The 21,181-nt window shown below is 41.7% G+C and overlaps 1 protein-coding gene across 3 annotated transcripts in view; it reads right to left on the bottom strand.

Moving 5' to 3' along the window:
* KLHL2 (kelch like family member 2) overlaps positions 1-17,034 on the bottom strand; it is a 122,184-nt gene extending 105,150 nt beyond the window's left edge. The window contains exons 1-2 of one of the 3 annotated variants that reach the window (XM_065596515.1): positions 16,757-17,034; positions 9,530-9,655 (exon numbers count right to left, since the gene is read on the bottom strand). In XM_065596515.1, the coding sequence (XP_065452587.1) occupies positions 9,530-9,655; positions 16,757-16,779 (149 nt within the window). In that variant the 5' untranslated portion in view covers positions 16,780-17,034. Of the gene's footprint in view, positions 1-9,529; positions 9,656-16,756 lie in introns of those variants that run through there. The other 2 variants (XM_005307442.5, XM_065596516.1) reach the window with 2 other exon arrangements.
* Positions 17,035-21,181: the final 4,147 nt, after the last annotated feature.

Below are 21,181 nucleotides of genomic sequence, written 5' to 3'. Positions count from 1 at the left end.
TTTTACAGTGGTACTAGGATGCACAGCTGATGGCGCCAAACTGAGACCAATGATTATTTTTAAAAGAAAACCAATGCCGAAACTCAAGTTCCCTGTTGGTTGTTTTGTACATGTGAATGAAAAAGGCTGGATGGATGAAGAAGGGGTAAAGCTATAGCTTGATAATGTATGGAGCAGGCGACCAGGTGGACTTATTCAAAAATGTAGTCTACTGGTGTGGGATACATGTTCAGGGCTCGTTTAACTCCCAGCACCAAGCAAAGGCTTGCAAGACTAAACACAGATGCGGCAGTTATTCCTGCAGGATTGACATCGTTGGTACAGCCACTGGATGTGTGCCTAAACAAGCCATTTAAAGATCGCATTTGAGAACAGTGGAATGAATGGATGGTTAGCGGCGAAAAGTCATTCACAAAAGGAGGAAACATGCGTGCTCCACAGTTGGATGTTTTGTGCAAGTTTGTCATAAAAGCCTGGAATGATATTGATGCAGAAACAGTAATCAAGTCTTTCAAGAACTGTGGCATATCAAATTCATTAGATGGTATGGAGGACGACTACTTGTGGCAAGATGAAGAGGAAGCCGAAGCTGAGACCACACCATCTGATACGGAATTCGATCCATACGATGACTGCCTTACAAATGTATCACAAGATGTCATTGATGTACTTATGATATCAGATGACGAACAGGAGGATTTTGAAGGCTTTTAAAGGGAAACTGTCACGCCAGCAAAACCTGTAAAAATACCGTAGCTTGCAGTTATGATGGGCGTTGCTAACTCGCCAGGGACTTGCCCGGCACTTGCTCTCTCTCTATTGTTTGTTATCTTCCTCCTATCATCATCAGTTCCAATTTGGTTGACAGCTTAGAAAACAAACAGCATGGCAGCTCCCATGGGTTTATTGTCTTATCCTTCCTTTCAGCTTTAGAGTGAATTAGGAAAAGTTTAATCCACTTGCACTGTTTTATGTTTACATGTTTGATGACAAACAGCCTTATGTTTATAAGTGACAGTTTTCCTGCTAAGTATCTGCATGTCATAAGCATTTGAATTAAAATTACCATACTGAAATCAAATCTGATGTTTTTTTAATTTTTATTTGGTGTGCTTTGGAAGAGGGGTAGTCTTATACGGCGAGTATATCCCAAACTCTATATTTTAACTGGAAAAGTTGGGGGTCGTCTTATACGCCCAGTCGTCTTATATGCCGGAAAATACGGTAATTTAACACCTACATTGTGCTAGTTGCCACAAGGAGTAAGGGATAAGGTGGATTTTTTGGCAGTTTAATAGGAGACAACTGGGGTTTTGGGGACCTGAGAGATGGTTTGGTATGTGGAATAAGTACAGTAGCTGAATGTATCTGCTTCTCAGCAATGAAATAGTCAAAATCTGTCACTCTTTAGGTTTCAGAATTAACTACCTACAAGTAGTGAGACCACTGGGACAGTTTACCCCTTGTAGAACTATTATTTCAGGATGTGTACAGACATCAGTACATTGGTTATTTTCAGCTTATCTTTTGGCAGTCCACACCATAATCACAAAGACTAGAAACTTTTTTTTTTTTTTTTTTAATAATGAAAGGATACACTGAAGCAATTCTGTGACAAGCTACTCAGCTGCAGAATCAGAGTCTACCAAGGGGCTCTGGCGGTAACATAGTTTGGTACATATGCAATATAAGAAGCCAGTCTAGATTTTGTAATATTAACCATTTTCGAATTAGAATGCTTTTGAAAGTCCTTGTTTATCAGCTATTAAAGCTGTTTGGGAAGCATGAGTAAGAAGTTCCATCATGATAAAAACAGATTATTATGAGGCATAAAGATAGGGACTAAATGGACAATTTTCAATTTTGGGGGGAACTTACATCTGCATAGCAGATCCACAAAAGCCAGACCCTTGAGAGATATAGTTATGCCATCCTAACCCCCAGCGTAAATAGTGGTAGGTCAACAGAACAATTCTTCCATCAACCTAGCTACCGCCTCTTAAGGATGTGAATTAAGAACCCCTCCCCTTCAGTGTAGGTAGGGTCTACCCCGAACCACTGCTGCAGCTGTGCTGCTGTAGCATTTTCAGTGAAGACATACAGCTGGTGTGCAAGAGTTAGTAGATGGGTGTCCCAGTGATCAACACTAGGATCGATGTTAAGCATATTTGACATCTACTTAGAGAAGATTATGATTTATGAAGTGGTAAGATTTACCAAGGACAAAATTATTCAGATTAGTCAAGAAATGTAAGGATTGTGAAAACCTTTGATAAGATATAACAAAACCAGGTAAATGGGTAACTTGACAGCAGCCAAGATTCAATGGTAGGCAAGTGAAAGGTTATACACATTGGAAAGAATTTAAGTGTTCATGCTGAGGGATTCTTAAATAGTTATGACCTTACAGAAAATGTCTACTGAAGCGCAAATATCTCAAAAGATATTTGCTTAGATTGCTGCCCAAATGAAAGAAAGTGAGCTTAGAGGCAGTATTAAAAAGATACTCAATAGTACACAAAATGCCTACTTTAAGATACTGCCTTATTTTGAACAATATAATCTATTTTAGTCAACTCATTCTCAAAGCTGATACACAAGACCACAGAAGGACACTAACAGAAGTCAGAGGTATAAAGAAGGTTTCCATAGAAAGATTAAAATGTTTACGATAATTTCATTTGGAAAGACAAGCAAGGGAAAGCTAGAGGTATAGTAAACAATAATGAATACTTTCAAAGAGGATCAAATGCCTATTAAATAGTTCCCATAATATGAAAACAGATCTTAAGTTAAAAGGCAACAAATTTAAAACCGAAGGAAATGCATTATGCAACATAATCAAACTAAGGTGCATTCATACTGAGTTTTTAATACACCACTACCTCGATATAACACGACCCGATATAACACGAATTCGGATATAACGCGGTAAAGCAGTGCTCTAGGGGAGCGGGGATGCGCACTCCAGTGGATCAAAGCAAGTTCAATATAACACAGTTTAACCTATAACGCGGTAAGATTTTTTGGCTCCCAAGGACAGCGTTATATCGAGGTAGAGGTGTACTTTCTATTACAGTCTAGAGGAAACAGTCAAATAAGTCTAATTAAGCCCATTGCTCTGAAGTCAAGCTTAAAATAATTCAGTTTATTATTTCAAATCCAAAAGAAATGCAAATACAAATATCATGTGACTTGACAAGGTCCTAATGTTTTGACTAAATTTTACTCAAACTGAAGCCACCTTTCAGTATCATCAGTAAACATTTGTGGCAGCTATGCTACTAAATGCAACTATAGTTGAGGTTTGCTTGGCACCATTCCCATTTAAGCCTCTCAATTGTTTATAAATACAAAACAAAAACTGCTTGTACTCTCTCAACAGCAATCCTAACTTTAATAATTCCTGGAAATTGAAGTATATTTTTAAAATAATAATCCAGGGCCTTCAACAATGAACTCTGCTGGGAAGTCACCTCACTTTTTCTGCAATGCAACAGCAAAACTGAAATCGGGTTTGTTACTTCTGGGCACGATAAAACCTACAATTCATTCTTAGACATGACCTCTAATTCTACACTCTCCCTCATCTCCAAAAGATCAGTCACTTGACCCTGCAGCTCTGCCACATTCCTTGAGGTTGTGAATCTGGTGACCATAATCCTTGGAGAAGCAAGAAATGTGGTAGGATGTAGCATGACAACCATTCAATTTGGTCAGCAGTGTAAGGATGGGCAGGAACACTTAAAAGGGCATAGCTTACTCTCAGGCTATGTATAATGTCTTTAACTAAACAGTCAGCGTGATGTAGATTGCAATCTCCATGTTTGTCCAGAGTAGCACAAGCTGACAAAGTTCAATAAATAAGTATGGCCACGGTGTCAGTAGCAGCAAGAAGACATAGCCACATGCAACATGTGAAGAGCAAATATAGAGGCAACTTTACTAAGAGATACAGATTGTTGTTTTATGCCAAAAAAGGTTAATATTTTTAGGTAAGGTAGGGGGAAAAGGTAGGGTATATGAAGTTTAAAATCTCAGGGCAGGTTTTCACTACGGGGGGGGGGTCGATTTAATATACACAAATTCGACCTATCAGAGCTGACTTACTCCGCTGTGAGGACAGCGGCAAAATCGACCTCTGCGGCTCCCCGTCAATGGCGCTTACTCCCACCTCCGCTGGTGGAGTAAGAGCGTCGATTCGGGGATCGATTGTCGCATCCCGACGAGACGCAATAATTTGATCACCGAGAGATCGATTTCTACCCGCCGATTCAGGCAGGTAGTGTAGACCTAGCCTCAGGCTTTGTCTACACTAGGGAAATTCTGCAAAAATTTTGCATCATTGTCAACACTTATTCAGCTGAACCTGTTGTAAGACCAGCTATAAACAGTTTTGAGTACCACATCACCTAATTCTCTTACTAAATAGTCTAATTGACATGATACTAAGAACAGTATCAACACAGGGCTTCCAGTGTTGCAATGGTGGGAAACTTGACAAAAAGCTTTTCCTAGTGCATAAGAGGCCTATGTGAAAAGTGACCTCTTAACTGAACTTATTTGAAATATACTGTGCAACAGACAGTGTCACTGAAACACAAACATAATTCTTCAAATACTTTTCATACCCCATAAGCAGGCTTGGAAGGATTAGATTTTTATCAGTAAATGTTGGTAAGCATCGATTTCACTGTACACACCCAAATCAACAAATGAATATCTCCATCAATAATAACTGAAATTTACAAAAAGCAACAGAGGGTCCTGTGGCACCTTTGAGACTAACAGAAGTATTGGGAGCATAAGCTTTCGTGGGTAAGAACCTCACTTCTTCAGATGCAAGTAATGGAAATCTCCAGAGGCAGGTATAAATCAGTATGGAGATAACGAGGTTAGTTCAGTCAGGGAGGGTGAGGTGCTCTGCTAGCAGTTGAGGTCTGAACACCAAGGGAGGAGAAACTGCTTCTGTAGTTGGATAGCCATTCACAGTCTTTGTTTAATCCTGATCTGATGGTGTCAAATTTGCAAATGAACTGGAGCTCAGCAGTTTCTCTTTGGAGTCTGGTCCTGAAGTTTTTTTGCTGTAAGATGGCTACCTTTACATCTGCTATTGTGTGGCCAGGGAGGTTGAAGTGTTCTCCTACAGGTTTTTGTATATTGCCATTCCTGATATCTGACTTGTGTCCATTTATCCTCTTGCGTAGTGACTGTCCAGTTTGGCCAATGTACATAGCAGAGGGGCATTGCTGGCATATGATGGCATATATAACATTGGTGGACGTGCAGGTGAATGAGCCGGAGATGTTGTAGCTGATCTGGTTAGGTCCTGTGATGGTGTTGCTGGTGTAGATATGTGGGCATCGAGGTTTGTTGCATGGGTTGGTTCCTGAGTTAGAGTTTTTATGGTGCGGTGCGTGGTTGCTAGTGAGAATATGCTTAAGGTTGGCAGGTTGTCTGTGGGCGAGGACTGGCCTGCCTCCCAAGGTCTGTGAAAGTGAGGGATCATTGTCCAGGATGGGTTGTAGATCACTGATGATGCGTTGGAGAGGTTTAAGCTGAGGACTGTAGGTGATGGCCAGTGGAGTTCTGTTGGTTTCTCTTCTGGGCCTGTCTTGTAGCAGGAGGCTTCTGGGTACACGTCTGGCTCTGTTGATTTGTTTCTTTATTTCCTTGTGTGGGTATCGTAGTTTTGAGAATGCTTGGTGAAGATCTTGTAGGTGTTGGTCTCTGTCTGAGGGGTTGGAGCAGATGCGATTGTACCTCAGTGCTTGGCTGTAGACGATGGATCGTGTGGTGTGACCGGGGTGGAAGCTGGAGGCATGAAGGTAGGCGTAGCGGTCGGTGGGTTTTCGGTATAGGGTGGTGTTAATGTGGCCATCGCTTATTTGTACGGTGGTGTCTAGGAAGTGGACCTCCCGTGTAGATTGGTCCAGGCTGAGGTTGATGGTGGGGTGGAAGCTGTTGAAATCATGGTGGAATTCTTCCAGGGTCTCCTTCCCATGGGTCCAGATGATGAAGATGTCATCAATATAGCGTAGGTAGAGAAGGGGCATGAGTGGACGAGAGCTGAGGAAGCGTTGTTACAGGTCAGCCATAAAAATGCTGGCATATTGTGGGGCCATGCGGGTGCCCATAGCGGTGCCACTGGTCTGGAGGTATATATTGTCACCAAATTTGAAATAATTGTGCGTGAGGATAAAGTCACAGAGCTCAGCAATAAGTTGTGCTGTGTCATCATCAGGGATACTGTCCCTGATAGCTTGTATTCCATCTGTGTGTGGAATGTTTGTGTGGAGAGCCTCCACATCCAGGGTGGCTAGGATGGTGTTTTCTGGGAGGTCACCAATGCATTGTAGTTTTCTCAGGAAATCTGTGGTGTCACGGAGATAGCTGGGAGTGCTGGTGGCGTAGGGTCTGAGTAGGGAGTCCACATATCCAGACAGTCCTTCAGTGAGAGTGCCAATGCCCGAGATGATGGGGCGTCCAGGATTTCCAGGTTTGTGGATCTTGGGTAGTAGATAGAATAACCCCGGTCGGGGCTCTAAGGGTATGTTGATTTGTTCCTGTGTTAGTGTAGGGAGTGTCCTGAGTAGATGGTGCAGTTTCTTAGTGTATTCCTCAGTGGGATCTGAGGAAAGTGGCCTGTAGAATTTGGTATTGGAGAGTTGTCTGGCAGCCTCCTTCTGGTAGTCAGACCTGTTCATGATGACAACAGCACCTCCTTTATCAGCCTCTTTGATGATAATGTCAGGGTGGTTTCTGAGGCTGTGGATGGCATTGCGTTCTGCACGACTTAGGTTATTAGGCAAGCGATGTTTTTCCACAATTTCTGCCTGTGCACGTCGGCGGAAGCATTCTATGTATAGGTCCAGACTGTCATTTCGACCCTCAGGAGGAGTCCATGTGGAGTTCTTCTTCCTGTGTTGTTGGTGGGAGGGTATCTGTGTATCAGTGCACTGTTCACTGTTATCTTGAAAGTATTCTTTGAGTCGGAGGCGGCGAAAGTAGGCTTCCAGATCACCGCAGAACTATATCATGTTCGTGGGGGTGCTGGGGCAAAAGGAGAGTCCCCGAGATAGGACAGACTCTTCTGCTGGGTTGAGTGTGTAGCTGGATAAATTGACGATATTGCTGGGTGAGTTAGGGGTACCCCTGTTGTGGCCCCATGTGGCAGGTAGGATTTTAGACAGCTTACGGTCCTTTTTCCTTTGTAGAGAGGTGAAGTGTGTAATGTAGATCTCCTGTCTTATTTTAGTAAAGTCCATTCGTGTGGAGGGTTGGTTATTTATGAAAGTCTCCAGGTTGGAGAGCTCTTTCTTGATGTTTTCCTGTTTGCTGTATAGGATGCTGATCAGGTGGTTCCTCAGTTTCTTTGATAGTGTATGGCATAATCTCTCACTGTGGTCTGTGCAGTATGTAGATAGCAATGGATTTTTCACCTTCAGTCCATTTGGTATGATGTCCATCCGTTTCCATTTGGAAAGGAAGATATCTGTCTGTATTTGTGCAAGTTTCTTCATGAGGAAGTTTCTTATGGCTGACTTGTAACAACGCTTCCTCAGCTCTCGTCCACTCATGCCCCTTCTCTACCTATGCTATATTGATGACATCTTCATCATCTGGACCCATGGGAAGGAGACCCTGGAAGAATTCCACCATGATTTCAACAGCTTCCACCCAACCATCAACCTCAGCCTGGACCAATCTACACAGGAGGTCCACTTCCTAGACACCACCGTACAAATAAGCGATGGCCACATTAACACCACCCTATACCGAAAACCCACCGACCGCTACGCCTACCTTCATGCCTCCAGCTTCCACCCCGGTCACACCACACGATCCATCGTCTACAGCCAAGCACTGAGGTACAATCGCATCTGCTCCAACCCCTCAGACAGAGACCAACACCTACAAGATCTTCACCAAGCATTCTCAAAACTACGATACCCACACAAGGAAATAAAGAAACAAATCAACAGAGCCAGACGTGTACCCAGAAGCCTCCTGCTACAAGACAGGCCCAGAAGAGAAACCAACAGAACTCCACTGGCCATCACCTACAGTCCTCAGCTTAAACCTCTCCAACGCATCATCAGTGATCTACAACCCATCCTGGACAATGATCCCTCACTTTCACAGACCTTGGGAGGCAGGCCAGTCCTCGCCCACAGACAACCTGCCAACCTTAAGCATATTCTCACTAGCAACCACGCACCGCACCATAAAAACTCTAACTCAGGAACCAACCCATGCAACAAACCTCGATGCCCACATATCTACACCAGCAACACCATCACAGGACCTAACCAGATCAGCTACAACATCTCCGGCTCATTCACCTGCACGTCCACCAATGTTATATATGCCATCATATGCCAGCAATGCCCCTCTGCTATGTACATTGGCCAAACTGGACAGTCACTACGCAAGAGGATAAATGGACACAAGTCAGATATCAGGAATGGCAATATACAAAAACCTGTAGGAGAACACTTCAACCTCCCTGGCCACACAATAGCAGGTGTAAAGGTAGCCATCTTACAGCAAAAAAACTTCAGGACCAGACTCCAAAGAGAAACTGCTGAGCTCCAGTTCATTTGCAAATTTGACACCATCAGATCAGGATTAAACAAAGACTGTGAATGGCTATCCAACTACAGAAGCAGTTTCTCCTCCCTTGGTGTTCAGACCTCAACTGCTAGCAGAGCACCTCACCCTCCCTGACTGAACTAACCTCGTTATCTCCATACTGATTTATACCTGCCTCTGGAGATTTCCATTACTTGCATCTGAAGAAGTGAGGTTCTTACCCACGAAAGCTTATGCTCCCAATACTTCTGTTAGTCTCAAAGGTGCCACAGGACCCTCTGTTGCTTTTTACAGATTCAGACTAACATGGCTACCCCTCTGATACTTGAAATTTACAGATAGGCAAAGTAAGAAAAATACTACTCGATATCTTTAAATCAAATTCAAATTTATTTACTTTGTATATTTTGATGTGATGTTAACAATTTCTTTTAATTATTATAAACTAACTTTTGAATCTCAATATCTACTGTCATTAAATAATTATTGTCTGACCCCCCCCATAATTTCATGCAACTGTGAAAATTTAAATATACAAAAATAAAAAATGCTTAAAATCCATAATGTTGTGCAACTTTGAAAATGTATATCCAGAAAAATAGAAAAATGCTTAGATATCAGTGGTTTATTTTTGTTGAAATTATAAAAAAAATAAACATTGAATTCTGCCAAGCCAACACATAAGCAATAGCTCTGACTAGCTTGTTAAGAGTAATATGAATATATAGTACAGATTCCATCAGATTACTTTATGACTATCAATAAGTTATCACTTTTTAGTTTTATCATTCATCTTATTGGTTTACCTGGAAAGCTACGTTCATGGTATTACACATCCTATTTACAGCAGAAACTTAAAAAAAAAAAAACCACTTGTGAACAACTGAAATTGTTTGTCCCCCACACATGTGCATAAAATGAACACAATACATACCTTCTTAATTCATTCATAACTTTGAAAGCTTTCTTCATATGCCAAGGATTCACTGTAACAGGGCAGTGTTTTTCAGTATTATCATCTTTCAGATCCACAGGCTTCTGATGGCAAAGTTTTGTACATCTGTAAACAAACAAGACAAACAAGTTTAGTTAACATTTCAGTCTACTTGAAAATCATGGTCCCAATTCTTTTTGCCAAACTCACTTTGTACTCAGAATGATTTCAAATTCCACATTACCAATACCCAGTACGTGTTTTGGAAAATATACCAGGCACCTAATAATACTAGTCAGAGGAATACATCTAATAGCCAGGTTGATGATAAAGAAGAATGTTAGCCCAGTAAGCTCCATGAGCAAAGTCATTAGTGAGGAGCCCATCCTCCCTCCTACCAATCCTCAGCTTCTGGGAAAGGAATGGGGAATGGAATTTTTGCGTAGGTGCTGTCCCTGAGTCCAGTCAAGGCAAGGTAGAGCATCTTTCATCTAAACCTATGATTAGTTGTTCCCTGATCATAGCTGAGGCCTGGCCTGACATGGGTGATTAACAAATGAGGGAGACCTCATTTCTTGGATAGAATTAAGGAGGTAAACAGATTAGGCTGAAAACAGAACTTTTGTGCTAAATAAGATAAGTAAATAGGTCAGTAGGCTAAAAAGACAATGTCTGAGCCAGCTAAGGTAAGAGGCAGAACACCCAGAGCACCATTTACTAACAATGGGTAAAATAAGTTAGAAATGAAGAGATGAGGTTGAGCATGGGCAATGCATGGACAGAGCATGCTGCACAGGGATTGGTTCCTGCAAAGTAACCAAGCCAATCGAAAAACATGTGATGCAATGTAATATGTAAATACATATAAAGAAAGAGGCTTTCTATGTAACTTTGGATGTGTGGGATTTCCTATATCCACCTATACTTGAGCCTGATCAACTCAGGGTAGATTCGCTTTGTGACCAAAAAAAAAAAAAAGAATCTGAGTAACAAAATCTGGAGTCAAACTGAGAATTAGATGAAGTATTCTCCCAGAACTGGACAAGGTGTTCTAGATAAACTGAGTGGAAAAGATCTCAGACGTAATCCCAGTACTGATAAATTTTTAATCTCCCATACCCTTACCTGTCTGTTGGAAGAGAATCAGAGTTCACTCCCTTTCCCCCAGCCCTAGGCTGCTGCAACACAACATCTCCCACAGCTTCCAGGTCATCCTCCCCCTTTGAAAACTCCAATATCTGCTACTGTTCAGTTTTCCACATCAGCAACATGAAACTGACATGACTATGGGCAATTACAGAGCTATCCAGGAGACACTTCTGAAGACAAGGAGTGAAACTGACCAGACTTTTTTTAATGTGTTACTGCTGCTTGAAAAGTCTCAGAGGAGCAGTAGAGACAACAAAGCTGTCTGAAGAACAGCATCACTTCTGTTTAGATTTGGCAAGTGATCTCACAACCATAAAGTAAAAAACTTAACTTTTTAAAAGAATGTTTAAATTCTACAAACATTGTTTATACCAGCTCCTTTGCTCAGCTAAGCTAGCCAGTAATGACTTGGCAAGTAGATTTTCAAGCTATGCTATTGCCTATAATGCCTAAGGGCTGTGCTGCTATTCCCACAAAGGAGACAAATTACCATTTCACTCTGTTATACAATATTTACTAGCTCTCCTATGTTCATCTGCACTACACAACTTTATTCCCTAACCTCAAAATTTCCCAACAATCAAGCATGAGTATTTGCCATTCAAATCACTTGTCGGAGGCAATTCACTCTGACACAAATACTTTAAAAGTTTACAATATCTTACAGTGAAGATTAAATCACTGCTTATCGTTTGTTATGTTTAAGGTTTATTTTACCAAATTAGGAGGGTCAAATTCAGCGTAAGATTTAGGGACCTAGAGCTCTGATCTGTTTTTTCCACTGCTAGAGCAGTGGTTCCCAAACTGGGGTTCCTGAAATGTTACAGGGGGTTCTCAGGAAAAAATTCCCTAATGGCGGACAGAGCTGTCCCTAGGGGCCCTGGGCAGCACGGGACCAGCAGCCTGGAGCCCCTAGACTTCCAAGAGCTAAGCAGATCAAAGCAAGCATATCTATCACACTGAGGAGATTTAAACTTCAAGACTCTTTATAAGAAATGGAAAGGGAGGTGGACATTTTTTGCTGTTTTTAAAATTAAATAGGCAACTAGTATTGTTTTTAAAATTATTATGAAGAACAAGTTTAAGCTTTGTTGTAACGTGCGTTGTTTGCCTGAACTGCTCACGACCTGAATGCTCTTTGAGTTGGCTTCTTAAATACCTTCATGCTGTTTCACATCTGATACACCTTGACATAGGAGCCTTGTCTTATAACAGGCTTATTCAAAGTGATACAAGCTACGAAAGTGAGATCTTGGAAGAATGTTGGCATTTTCATAATGTAATATAAATACTGTAATGATAAATAATTAATAATAAATAGTGTGTAATAAGAATGCCAAAAACAAATGTTATATTTCCAAGATCACTGCTTTTATAATTTATACTCAGGTAAAGGAGAAAATCCCTGGAAATATTCATTTTTAAGAGGGGGTTCGTGAGACTTGACATTTTAGTGAAAAGGGCTCACAGGTTGTTAAAGTTTGGGACCCATTGCGCTAGAGTATTTTTCTGAGCATGTCTGAATCAGCTTTAAAAAAAAAAAAAAAGATAGCACATACATGAATTTAAGATTTAAACCTGTAATTCTAGATGTGCTGTATTCCCACAAATAGGAAAGCAAAGCAACCTTTATTATACCATTCAGGATTTTGGGTCTAGTAACATAACATTTTGGACCAAACTGCAAGAAAGACAAAAAGCACTGATCCACAAAGCAGGGTGGATAAAAATCAATGATTTAAAAGAAAAAAAAAAGAAAAGAAAAAATCGCATTTTTTTATTTAAAATGCTTTTTGAGGAAAAAACCTACCTAAAGATAGTTTTAATTAAGATACATTATAGCTCAAAGATATCTCATCATGGAATAGGGATTATAAATTCTAATTCTATAGTATGAGACAATATATTCATGTAACATTTAAGAAAAGTTTTGTAAATGAGTTCCAATAGTTCATGGATTAGGGACCCCAATCTTATGGGGTTCCACAGGCTTCTGTATACATTATTCAGGTTAGTCTTTCTATCTACGCAATGGGACTCAGTGCTCAGTCTAGAAGATACCATCTGAGATGCTTAATTTTGCAGTTTTCAAACTGTGGATTTGTGTCTCCAGAAGTAACATGCTTGTTAACAGCAAAAATGTTTTTAAATAAATAAATAATATATAGAGGTGAGAAATAACAGACCTCAACTCTATTGTCCCTCTGCAAATTTGTGTACACAGAGTCAATCCCTTACCTCTCTCTAAAAGTGCAAAGTTTCAAAAAGTTCAATAAACAGAACATTGTTAGGGGCGAAATCCATCTGGACAAGGAGAAGAAGTCTGGAGATAAATGTGAGAAGTGAGGGACATATGCTTGTTTTGTTAAAATGTTATATGTTTGCTGTTGAAGAAAAAAATCCAGAATACTTAACACTGTTGTTTTATTTAACTAAAACAATTTAAATGTCTGTCTGGTGATGTTCTCCTCCTAATATAGCATGGCAAGAAAACCCTCCAAATATTAATGATTAACCCATTGAATTGGAGATAGTTCACCTCCCAATGACTTCATAAATATCTGCTTCAATTGCCTTTGGTAAATGAAATAGCCAAACAATCATTCATTTTCTGATATAGTTGTAAAACTAAACTGAAAAGTTTTCAAAATAAGTCACTGTTTAAAAATGTATAGTATGTACCTTCTAAAAATGAAATCTACATCTATCTCTGAGTTGTTTCGAGTATGTATTAAGGTTAACACAACCAACAAGAATGCACTTTTATGTAGAAAACCATGATTAAATCGAGTCTTCCTGATTAGTGATTTAAATCAATTTTATTTAAATCAAATCCACCCTGCCACAAAGGAAGAGAGAATCATTGATAGAAAGAGGTCAGCAGAAAAATAGAGTTTTCTACTTCAAACCCCTAGCAACTTTAACACTTGCTACATTCTAGAATTTAAAAGTTTGTTTTACAGCTAACTTTTGGGAAGTGTCCTAAACGAACAGTTACAATTCAAAAAGTGGTTCCGGGGGTAATTAGTAGAAAAAATTTGCATCAATGTTCAAAAAAAAACAACATTAGGAAGTATTTCTTCCTTACATCTATCACTATACTACAAAACACCTAAATACATCATCTGTAGTGCATTTCTTTTAGAGTAAACTTTAATTTTCCAATTTATATGTTGTATATAAGGATCATCATTCAGAAATAAAAGCAAGCAATCAAAATGATATACTGAAGCTACAGGTATTATGCAATGTATATTGCACCATAAGATAATTAACGGTGAAGTAAACATTTACCCTTTTACTTCTCTGCTTGCTTACAACACACATCCAAGTCAGCAATACCTCTTCTACCATAACTTCTCACACTCCAACACAATACACCACACGCTAAAAACTTTAAGATGATTCCAAATGCTGTCTTTGAGGGTTTCCAGACACACTGGCTAAGGTGGAGGGGTTGATTACATATGAACCATAAATTCGTAAGGAAGTGATGAAACGGTCAGATTCTAGGTTACAAAACAGCAATGTCATGAATTGGCTATTATGTTATAAAGACCACAATGAATTAAAAAGACCTCCTTAATATGCATCCTATTTTGGGGGCTGCTTTACATACTTTAAATTACTTTGGATTTGTTTAGTGGTATCTCCAGCTGAGCTACAGTTGTTTGTGACAGCAACTCTATTTTAGTTTTCTAGTGGTCCCATATCGGTGGCATCTGAGACTATTCTGTAATGAGGAGGGTATGATGCACGTACATTAGACCACAGAGTAGACAGCCGGAGTGAATCTTAACCTAAGCCTGGTGGAGGCATGTGGTTTGAATCTTCGATACACTGATGCTATAAAAGATTTTCCAGTTGTCCTGATTATCATGGTTAACTAAATAGGGTGAAAACAATGTGGTTGGCTGAATCAGAGGAATGATAAGACTCATACTACCTTTTCTCTGCCTATCCTATTCATGCAACCCTCCTTGCTCCTCCTGAAATTCCAGGACTACAATAGCTACACTTTGGTGCTCCTGAGAAGTAGGTAAAGTTTAAACATGCAGGGGCAATATATAGCCTCACTTGCATGTCAGATTACAACACACATGATAGTGTAGGGAGAAAAGATATAATGCAGGATCTCTTACATCATTCAATCCTGAATTGGTATAAAAAATGGGAGTCTAGATTTGTATATGGGCATGCAACACATTTATTGAATACCAGAAAACAACAGATGGGACCCAGTTGTCATTTCTAACTTCATATGTCAAAGTCTTCACCTGTCAGATCTTGGAAGAGCAGAAAGTGCTGCCATGTACACTGAATAAAGTTTTCATAAGCATATTCACTTCCATTATCCCATACACACCACCCCATCATGATTAATTCCTTCTGTCCTCAATCTTCTGCTAACTCCTCCAAAATCCAGGCTCCTACAAGCAGCAAAGGCTGCAAGATTTGTTGCAGACAGGCCTCTTTTTGGAAGACAGCTTGGGAAAGCACAAATTTACCATAAGAGATAAAGAAAAGAACAGCAGGTGGTATATTTTTCCATTTATGCATAACAGTGTAGGGAGAAGGTGTCTGTACCAAATTTTTGGTCAAGTGCTTAGGTAACTGCCAAACCCTGGGTATTAGAGAGAAAAATAAGTGAGGTAATACACTCCAAATCCTGGGTACAAAGGAGGTAATATGTTGCTTACCTTAATACAAAGAAAATATATTGTTGTTTGTTACAAAAGTAAAATTACTGCACCAAGGAGGAAAAGGGGTTTGCAAGTACCATGGGCAAGGAAGGAGTTACACACTTATACATAATACTATTGCTCAATCACTGGAACACTTGTGCTTCACATCTGAGGAGGTTTGGAACTACGGAATTGGTAACGTGTTGTAAAATATTGAGAAGCAGAAAATATACATACCTGCATCAGTGGTTTATGTAACTGCTTATTGCTTAGCAACCCTGCTTTTTAAAAAAGCCACTATATCCACATGCCTTGAACACTCTAGAAATCTCTTAATGTAGTAATACATCTCAGTGCATGCTCTAACAGGTGTACATGCATATGTATGCATACACAAAGCCAGCAAATGAGCGTGAGTGATACTTTAAATGTTTCATATTGTCTGCAAAACCATTCTTAATAAAACAGATGCTATAAAAATGTCTATAGGTAATGCAAAAATGAGAGAATCTCAGTCAAGATGAGGGAAATCTAACAGGGTGGTTACACATTTCCCTTGAAGGCATCCTTAATGAGGGTGCTAGTCCCCTCCTTGGGAACAGATTTTAAGGGCATTCCTTAGCATCTCCTCTCCTGGTCTTATGGAATGGGAGTGCATTTTATCATGTTTTCTACTGACCATTTTTAATCTTACTCACTTTCCGCAATCTCCCTCATTCACCGGTCTCTGCTTATGACAGCCCTTAAGAGTTATTTATGAAACACTGCCATGCTTGGCGCTGTACAAGGTACAACGAGACAGTCTGCCCCCTGAAGATCTTACAGTACTAGTGCAAAACAATAAGTATTATTAAAATCCTACCGACACCTTGCCCACTACTACGTTTTACCTGTTGGGTTCTTCTCTTTTGAGACCAATCCCGCTAACCCAGGCAAGGAATGGGATAGCAGCATTCACACGACCCAACAGGGCTGTAACCGTGCCAGGCTTTAACGTGTCCTAACGCCACCAGGGCAGATGGGAGGGACCCAGAGCCAGCCGGCAGGTGGGAGACGCGCATTCTGCCGGGTCCCTGGCAGCAGCGTCCAGGGCTCCCCTGCCAGGATCGCGCTGGCACAAGCGAGGGAGCGGGAGGAAGAAGGGGGACGAGCCCGAGCAATGGGCACTCAAGGCACCGCGGTACCTGGGCACCAGGAGGGAGACCCCGAGCCACAGCTGCCACCTCCCTCCAGGCAGAGGCTACCGGAGACCAGGAAGGGGGGGAAAGGGGCCGCTCCCCAGCCCGGAGACCATGGAGGAGATATCGCCGGGGATTCCCCACGTCATCAGCAGGGCGCGCCCGGGGCATCCCCGAGGCCCCCCTCTCTTGCCCGCCCGCCCGCCCGCACTCACACCGGCGGCAGCAGCATCTCCATCGCGGCTCCGCGCAGGCTTCCTCCTCAGAACGCAGGCTCCGCACGCTGCCGCCAGCACCATTCCAGCCGTGCGCGCCCGGACACCCCCCGCCGCCCGCGCCTCTCCCCTGCCGGGGCACCCCTACCGCCGCGCAGGAGGAGACGGGCTCCCATCCATCTGCCCACCAGAGCCGGGCTACGCTGCCCCAGCCGGGTGCCACTAGCTCAGCCCACTTCCGGGTTCCATCCAGGAGGGCGGTGACGGCGCAACGTCAGCACGCAGCCTCGCAGTGGAGAATAAGAACTTAAGTGATCTCTCTCCTGCCATCCATCCCCACCCTCTGACGAACAGAATCTAGGGACACCCTTCCTTACCCATCCTGGCTAATAGCCATTAATGGACTTAATCTCCATGAATTTATCCAGTTCTCTTTTAAGCCCCCTTATAGTCCTAGCCTTCACAACCTCCTCAGGCAAGGAGTTCCACAGGTTGTGCACTGTGTGAAGAAGAACTTCCTTTTATTTGTTTTAAACCTGCTGCCCATTCATTTCATTTGATGGTCCCTAGTTCTTATATTATGGGAACAAATAAATAATTTTTTCTTACTCACTTTCTCCACACTACTCATGATTTTATATACCTCTATCATATCCCCCCTTAGTCTCCTCTTTGCCAAGCTGAAAAGTCCTAGCCTCTTTAATCTCTCTTCATATGGGATCCATTCCAAACCCCTAATCATTTTAGCTGCCCTTCTTTGAACCTTTTCTAATGCCAGTATATCTTTTTTGCGATGAGGAGACCACATCTGTACGCAGTATTCAAGATGAGGGCGTACCATGGATTTATATAAGGACAATAAGATATTCTCTATCTTATTGTCTATCCCTTTTTTAATAATTCCTAACATCCTGTTTGCTTTTTTGACTGCTATTGCACACTGCGTGGATGTCTTCAGAGAAGTATCCACGATGACTCCAAGATCTCTTTCCTGATTAGTTGTAGCTAAATTAGCCCCCATCATATTGTATGTCTAGTTAGGGTTATTTTTTCCAGTGTGCATTACTTTACGTTTATCCACATTACATTTCATTTGTCATTTTGTTGCCTAATCACTTAGTTTTGTGAGATCTTTTTGAAGTTCTTCACAGTCAGCTTTGGTCTTAACTGTCTTTAGCAGTTTAGTATCGTCTGCAGACTTTGCCACCTCACTGTTTACCCCTTTCTTCAGATCATTTATCAATAAGTTGAATAGGATTGGTCCTAGGACTGACCCTTGGGGAACAACACTAGTTACCCCCCTCCATTCTGAAAATCTATGATTTATTCCTACCCTTTGTTCCCTGTCTTTTAACCAGTTCTCAATCCATGAAAGGATCTTCCCTCTTTTCCCATGACAACTTAATTTATGTAAGAGCTTTTGGTGAGGGACCTTGTCAAAGGCTTTCTGGAAATCTAAGTACACTATGTCCACTGGATCCCCCTGGTCCACATGTTTGTTGACCCCTTCAAAGAACTCTAATAGATTAGTAAGACAAGATTTCCCTTTACAGAAACCATGTTGACTTTTGCCCAACAAGTTATGTTCTTCTATGTGTCTGACAATTTTATTCTTTACTATTGTTTCAACTAATTTGCCTGGTACTGACATTAGACTTACCGGTCTGTAATTGCTGGGATCACCTGTAGAGCCCTTTTTAAATATTGGCGTTACATTAGCTGTCTTCAAGTCATTGGATACAGAAGCTGATTTAAAGGACAGTTTACAAACCATAGTTAATAGTTCCGCAATTTCACATTTGAGTTCTTTCAGAACTCTTGGGTGAATGCCATCTGGTCACGGTGACTTGTTATTGTTAAGTTTTTCAATTAATTCCAAAACATTCTCTAGTGACTTCAATCTGTGACAATTCCTCAGATTTGTCACCTACAAAGGACAGCTCAGGTTTGCGGATCACCCTAACATCCTCAGCCGTGAAGACTGAAGCAAAGAATTTGTTTAGTTTCTCCACAATGACTTTATTGTCTTTAAGTGCTCCTTTTGTATCTCGATTGTCCAGGGACCCCACTGGTTGTTTAGCAGGTTTCCTGCTTCTGATGTACTTAAAAAAATTTTGTTATTACCTTTTGAGTTTTTGGCTAGCTGTTCTTCAAACTCCTTTTTGGCATTTCTTATTACATTTTTACACTTAATTTGGCAGTGTTTACGCTCCTTTCTATTTACCTCACTAGGATCTGACTTCCACTTTTTAAAAGATGCCTTTTTATCTCTCACTGCTTCTTTTACATGGTTGTTAAGTGAGCGGGACGCCCACAACTCATGCCTTCCCCTGCCATGTCCCCGCTGGAGCATGGGGCATGAAGCAGGCGGGGGTGCGAGGGCCTGGGCTCTGCGGGGCCAGGCGCAGTGGCGAGTCAGGAGGGCTTTGTGGGGATGGGCCAGTTGTGCTGGGGAAGGTGGAGCTGCAGGGTGACCCCCACCAAACGCTGCCTGGGCCAGGGCCGGCTCCAGGTTTTCTGCCACCCCAAACAGCGGGGGGTGGGGGGGAAGCCGATCGGCGGCACTTCGGCGGCAGCTCAAAGAGGAAGACAGGGACTGAGGGACCCGCTGCCAAAGTCCCGCCGAAGACCTGGACGTACTGCCCCAATAGCAGACAGAGTGCCGCCCCTTTGTATTGGCAGCCCCAAGCACCTGCTTCCTTCGCCGGTGCCTGGAGCCGGCCCTGGACATGACCTCTTCACAGGCTGATCCTTCATGTAAATGGGCTTCATTTAATGCAAATTAAATATGTCTCTGATAAGCTCCCAACATGGTCCTAAGTAAGTGCCCATTCTGTTAGCTGCCTGCAGCTAACACTGCACAATCTGAATCAGATAAAAGTTTTGCTAAAATTCAGAGTACAAAGATGCTGTTAATTTGGCCTTTGCTGGGGTTCCCTGAAAAGACCTGAGGAGGATACTCAATATGTGTCTGTGGAAATGCTGGCTGTTAGCCTTAAACATGTCTCCTCATCAGGTGTAAATGGACAGGAAAGGTTTTCTTTCCATTTACACCTGCATGGAGGCATGTTTCTCCCCAAAAGCTAGTGTTTACTGCTGTGTGTTTCATTCCTTTAGATCTCTTCAATAATGCCAGCCAGCCGCTGCCTTCTTCAGATCAATTTTCTCAACTGACATGTCATCTCTTTGTGTTTTTGAGCAGGAACTTGAATTCAAGTGTCAAATATTTTACCGATTTGAGAAGTCTCTCTCACACAGTCAAAATGTATGAAGTTTTAAGTGAGAACTGAGGTTAAGATCACCTTTGTCTGTTTTCTAGAAGAAGAAAATAAGACACCAGAAACTTTTGCTGAGAATAAATAAGAGACGACACCAAAGTGCAGAGGAAGAATTTCTATTTTTGATTATGCCTTAAGGCAACAAAGGAAATGTAATGGCTACAATAGCACAGTTAATGAGTAGCTATACAATATTTATTGTGTTAAGTGTAATACTTTAAACAATACATCTACTTATATTTTCATAGCATCTGTAATTTAAAACATCTAATTTTCATAACATCTGTAACTGAGTTGCATGCATTTGTACTGTGATCAGAACATGTATCTACTTCCATCATTTTTAAGTTGCAGTATATTTACTGAGATGGTTATATATAGGAGCTACACTACAACAGCTTCCTGTATTCACGTTGGACATTCCGATTAATTTTTACCATCTGCCCTACATATGACGCTACCTAATCTATAAAGCACTATGTGGGATTTGCAGGTATTTTTAGATGACTGTCTTTTTTCCACTGCCTGATGGGCTGATCCAGGTGTACTCGGCCTGCGCTAGCACAAAGCTGTTTTCCCGTATCTTCCTGAATTGCATCATCTCCCCATCCTCTCTCATTGTGATGACATCATTGTCTGGTTCACTAACGGACACTTCTGTTCGCTTGTGACAATACTGGGCATGGATGCAGCGCAGCCCAGCAGCCAGGGCCATGCCGAGGGCAGCTGTACAGCCAAGGAGAATGCCAAGTTGGGCTGCTATGAATTGTCTCCCTTTTTGGGGGTGTTCTGCTCCTTTCCCAGGAACAGCAGCATCAGGCATGGGTCTGATCACCCATGGAAGTGTATTTCCAGCAACCTCCTCTTGGTTCTCCTCCTCCTCTCCGGAAACTGCATGTTCTGACTGCAGCAAGAAGTTTGCTGAAGCCTTCTGTGTCACTGACCGCCTCTCTGCCATCTGCCTTGAAGCTGATGATAAACTGCTGGAGACATCCAAGTCAGCTTCCCTATCTCTATGCTGTGATGTTGTGCCTGGAACTGCAAGCAGGTAAGTGTACCAAACCTGGGTGGAAAGTGAAGCTGTAGCATGCAACACAGGTTTTGTCATCTCCTGGTTGAAGTTCACAGCAACCTCCTTAAAAGCAAA

This window comes from Chrysemys picta, chromosome 5, assembly GCF_011386835.1.
Source record: "Chrysemys picta bellii isolate R12L10 chromosome 5, ASM1138683v2, whole genome shotgun sequence".
NCBI classification, from domain to species: domain Eukaryota; kingdom Metazoa; phylum Chordata; order Testudines; family Emydidae; genus Chrysemys; species Chrysemys picta.
This window is presented reverse-complemented; position numbering and strand designations above follow the sequence as displayed.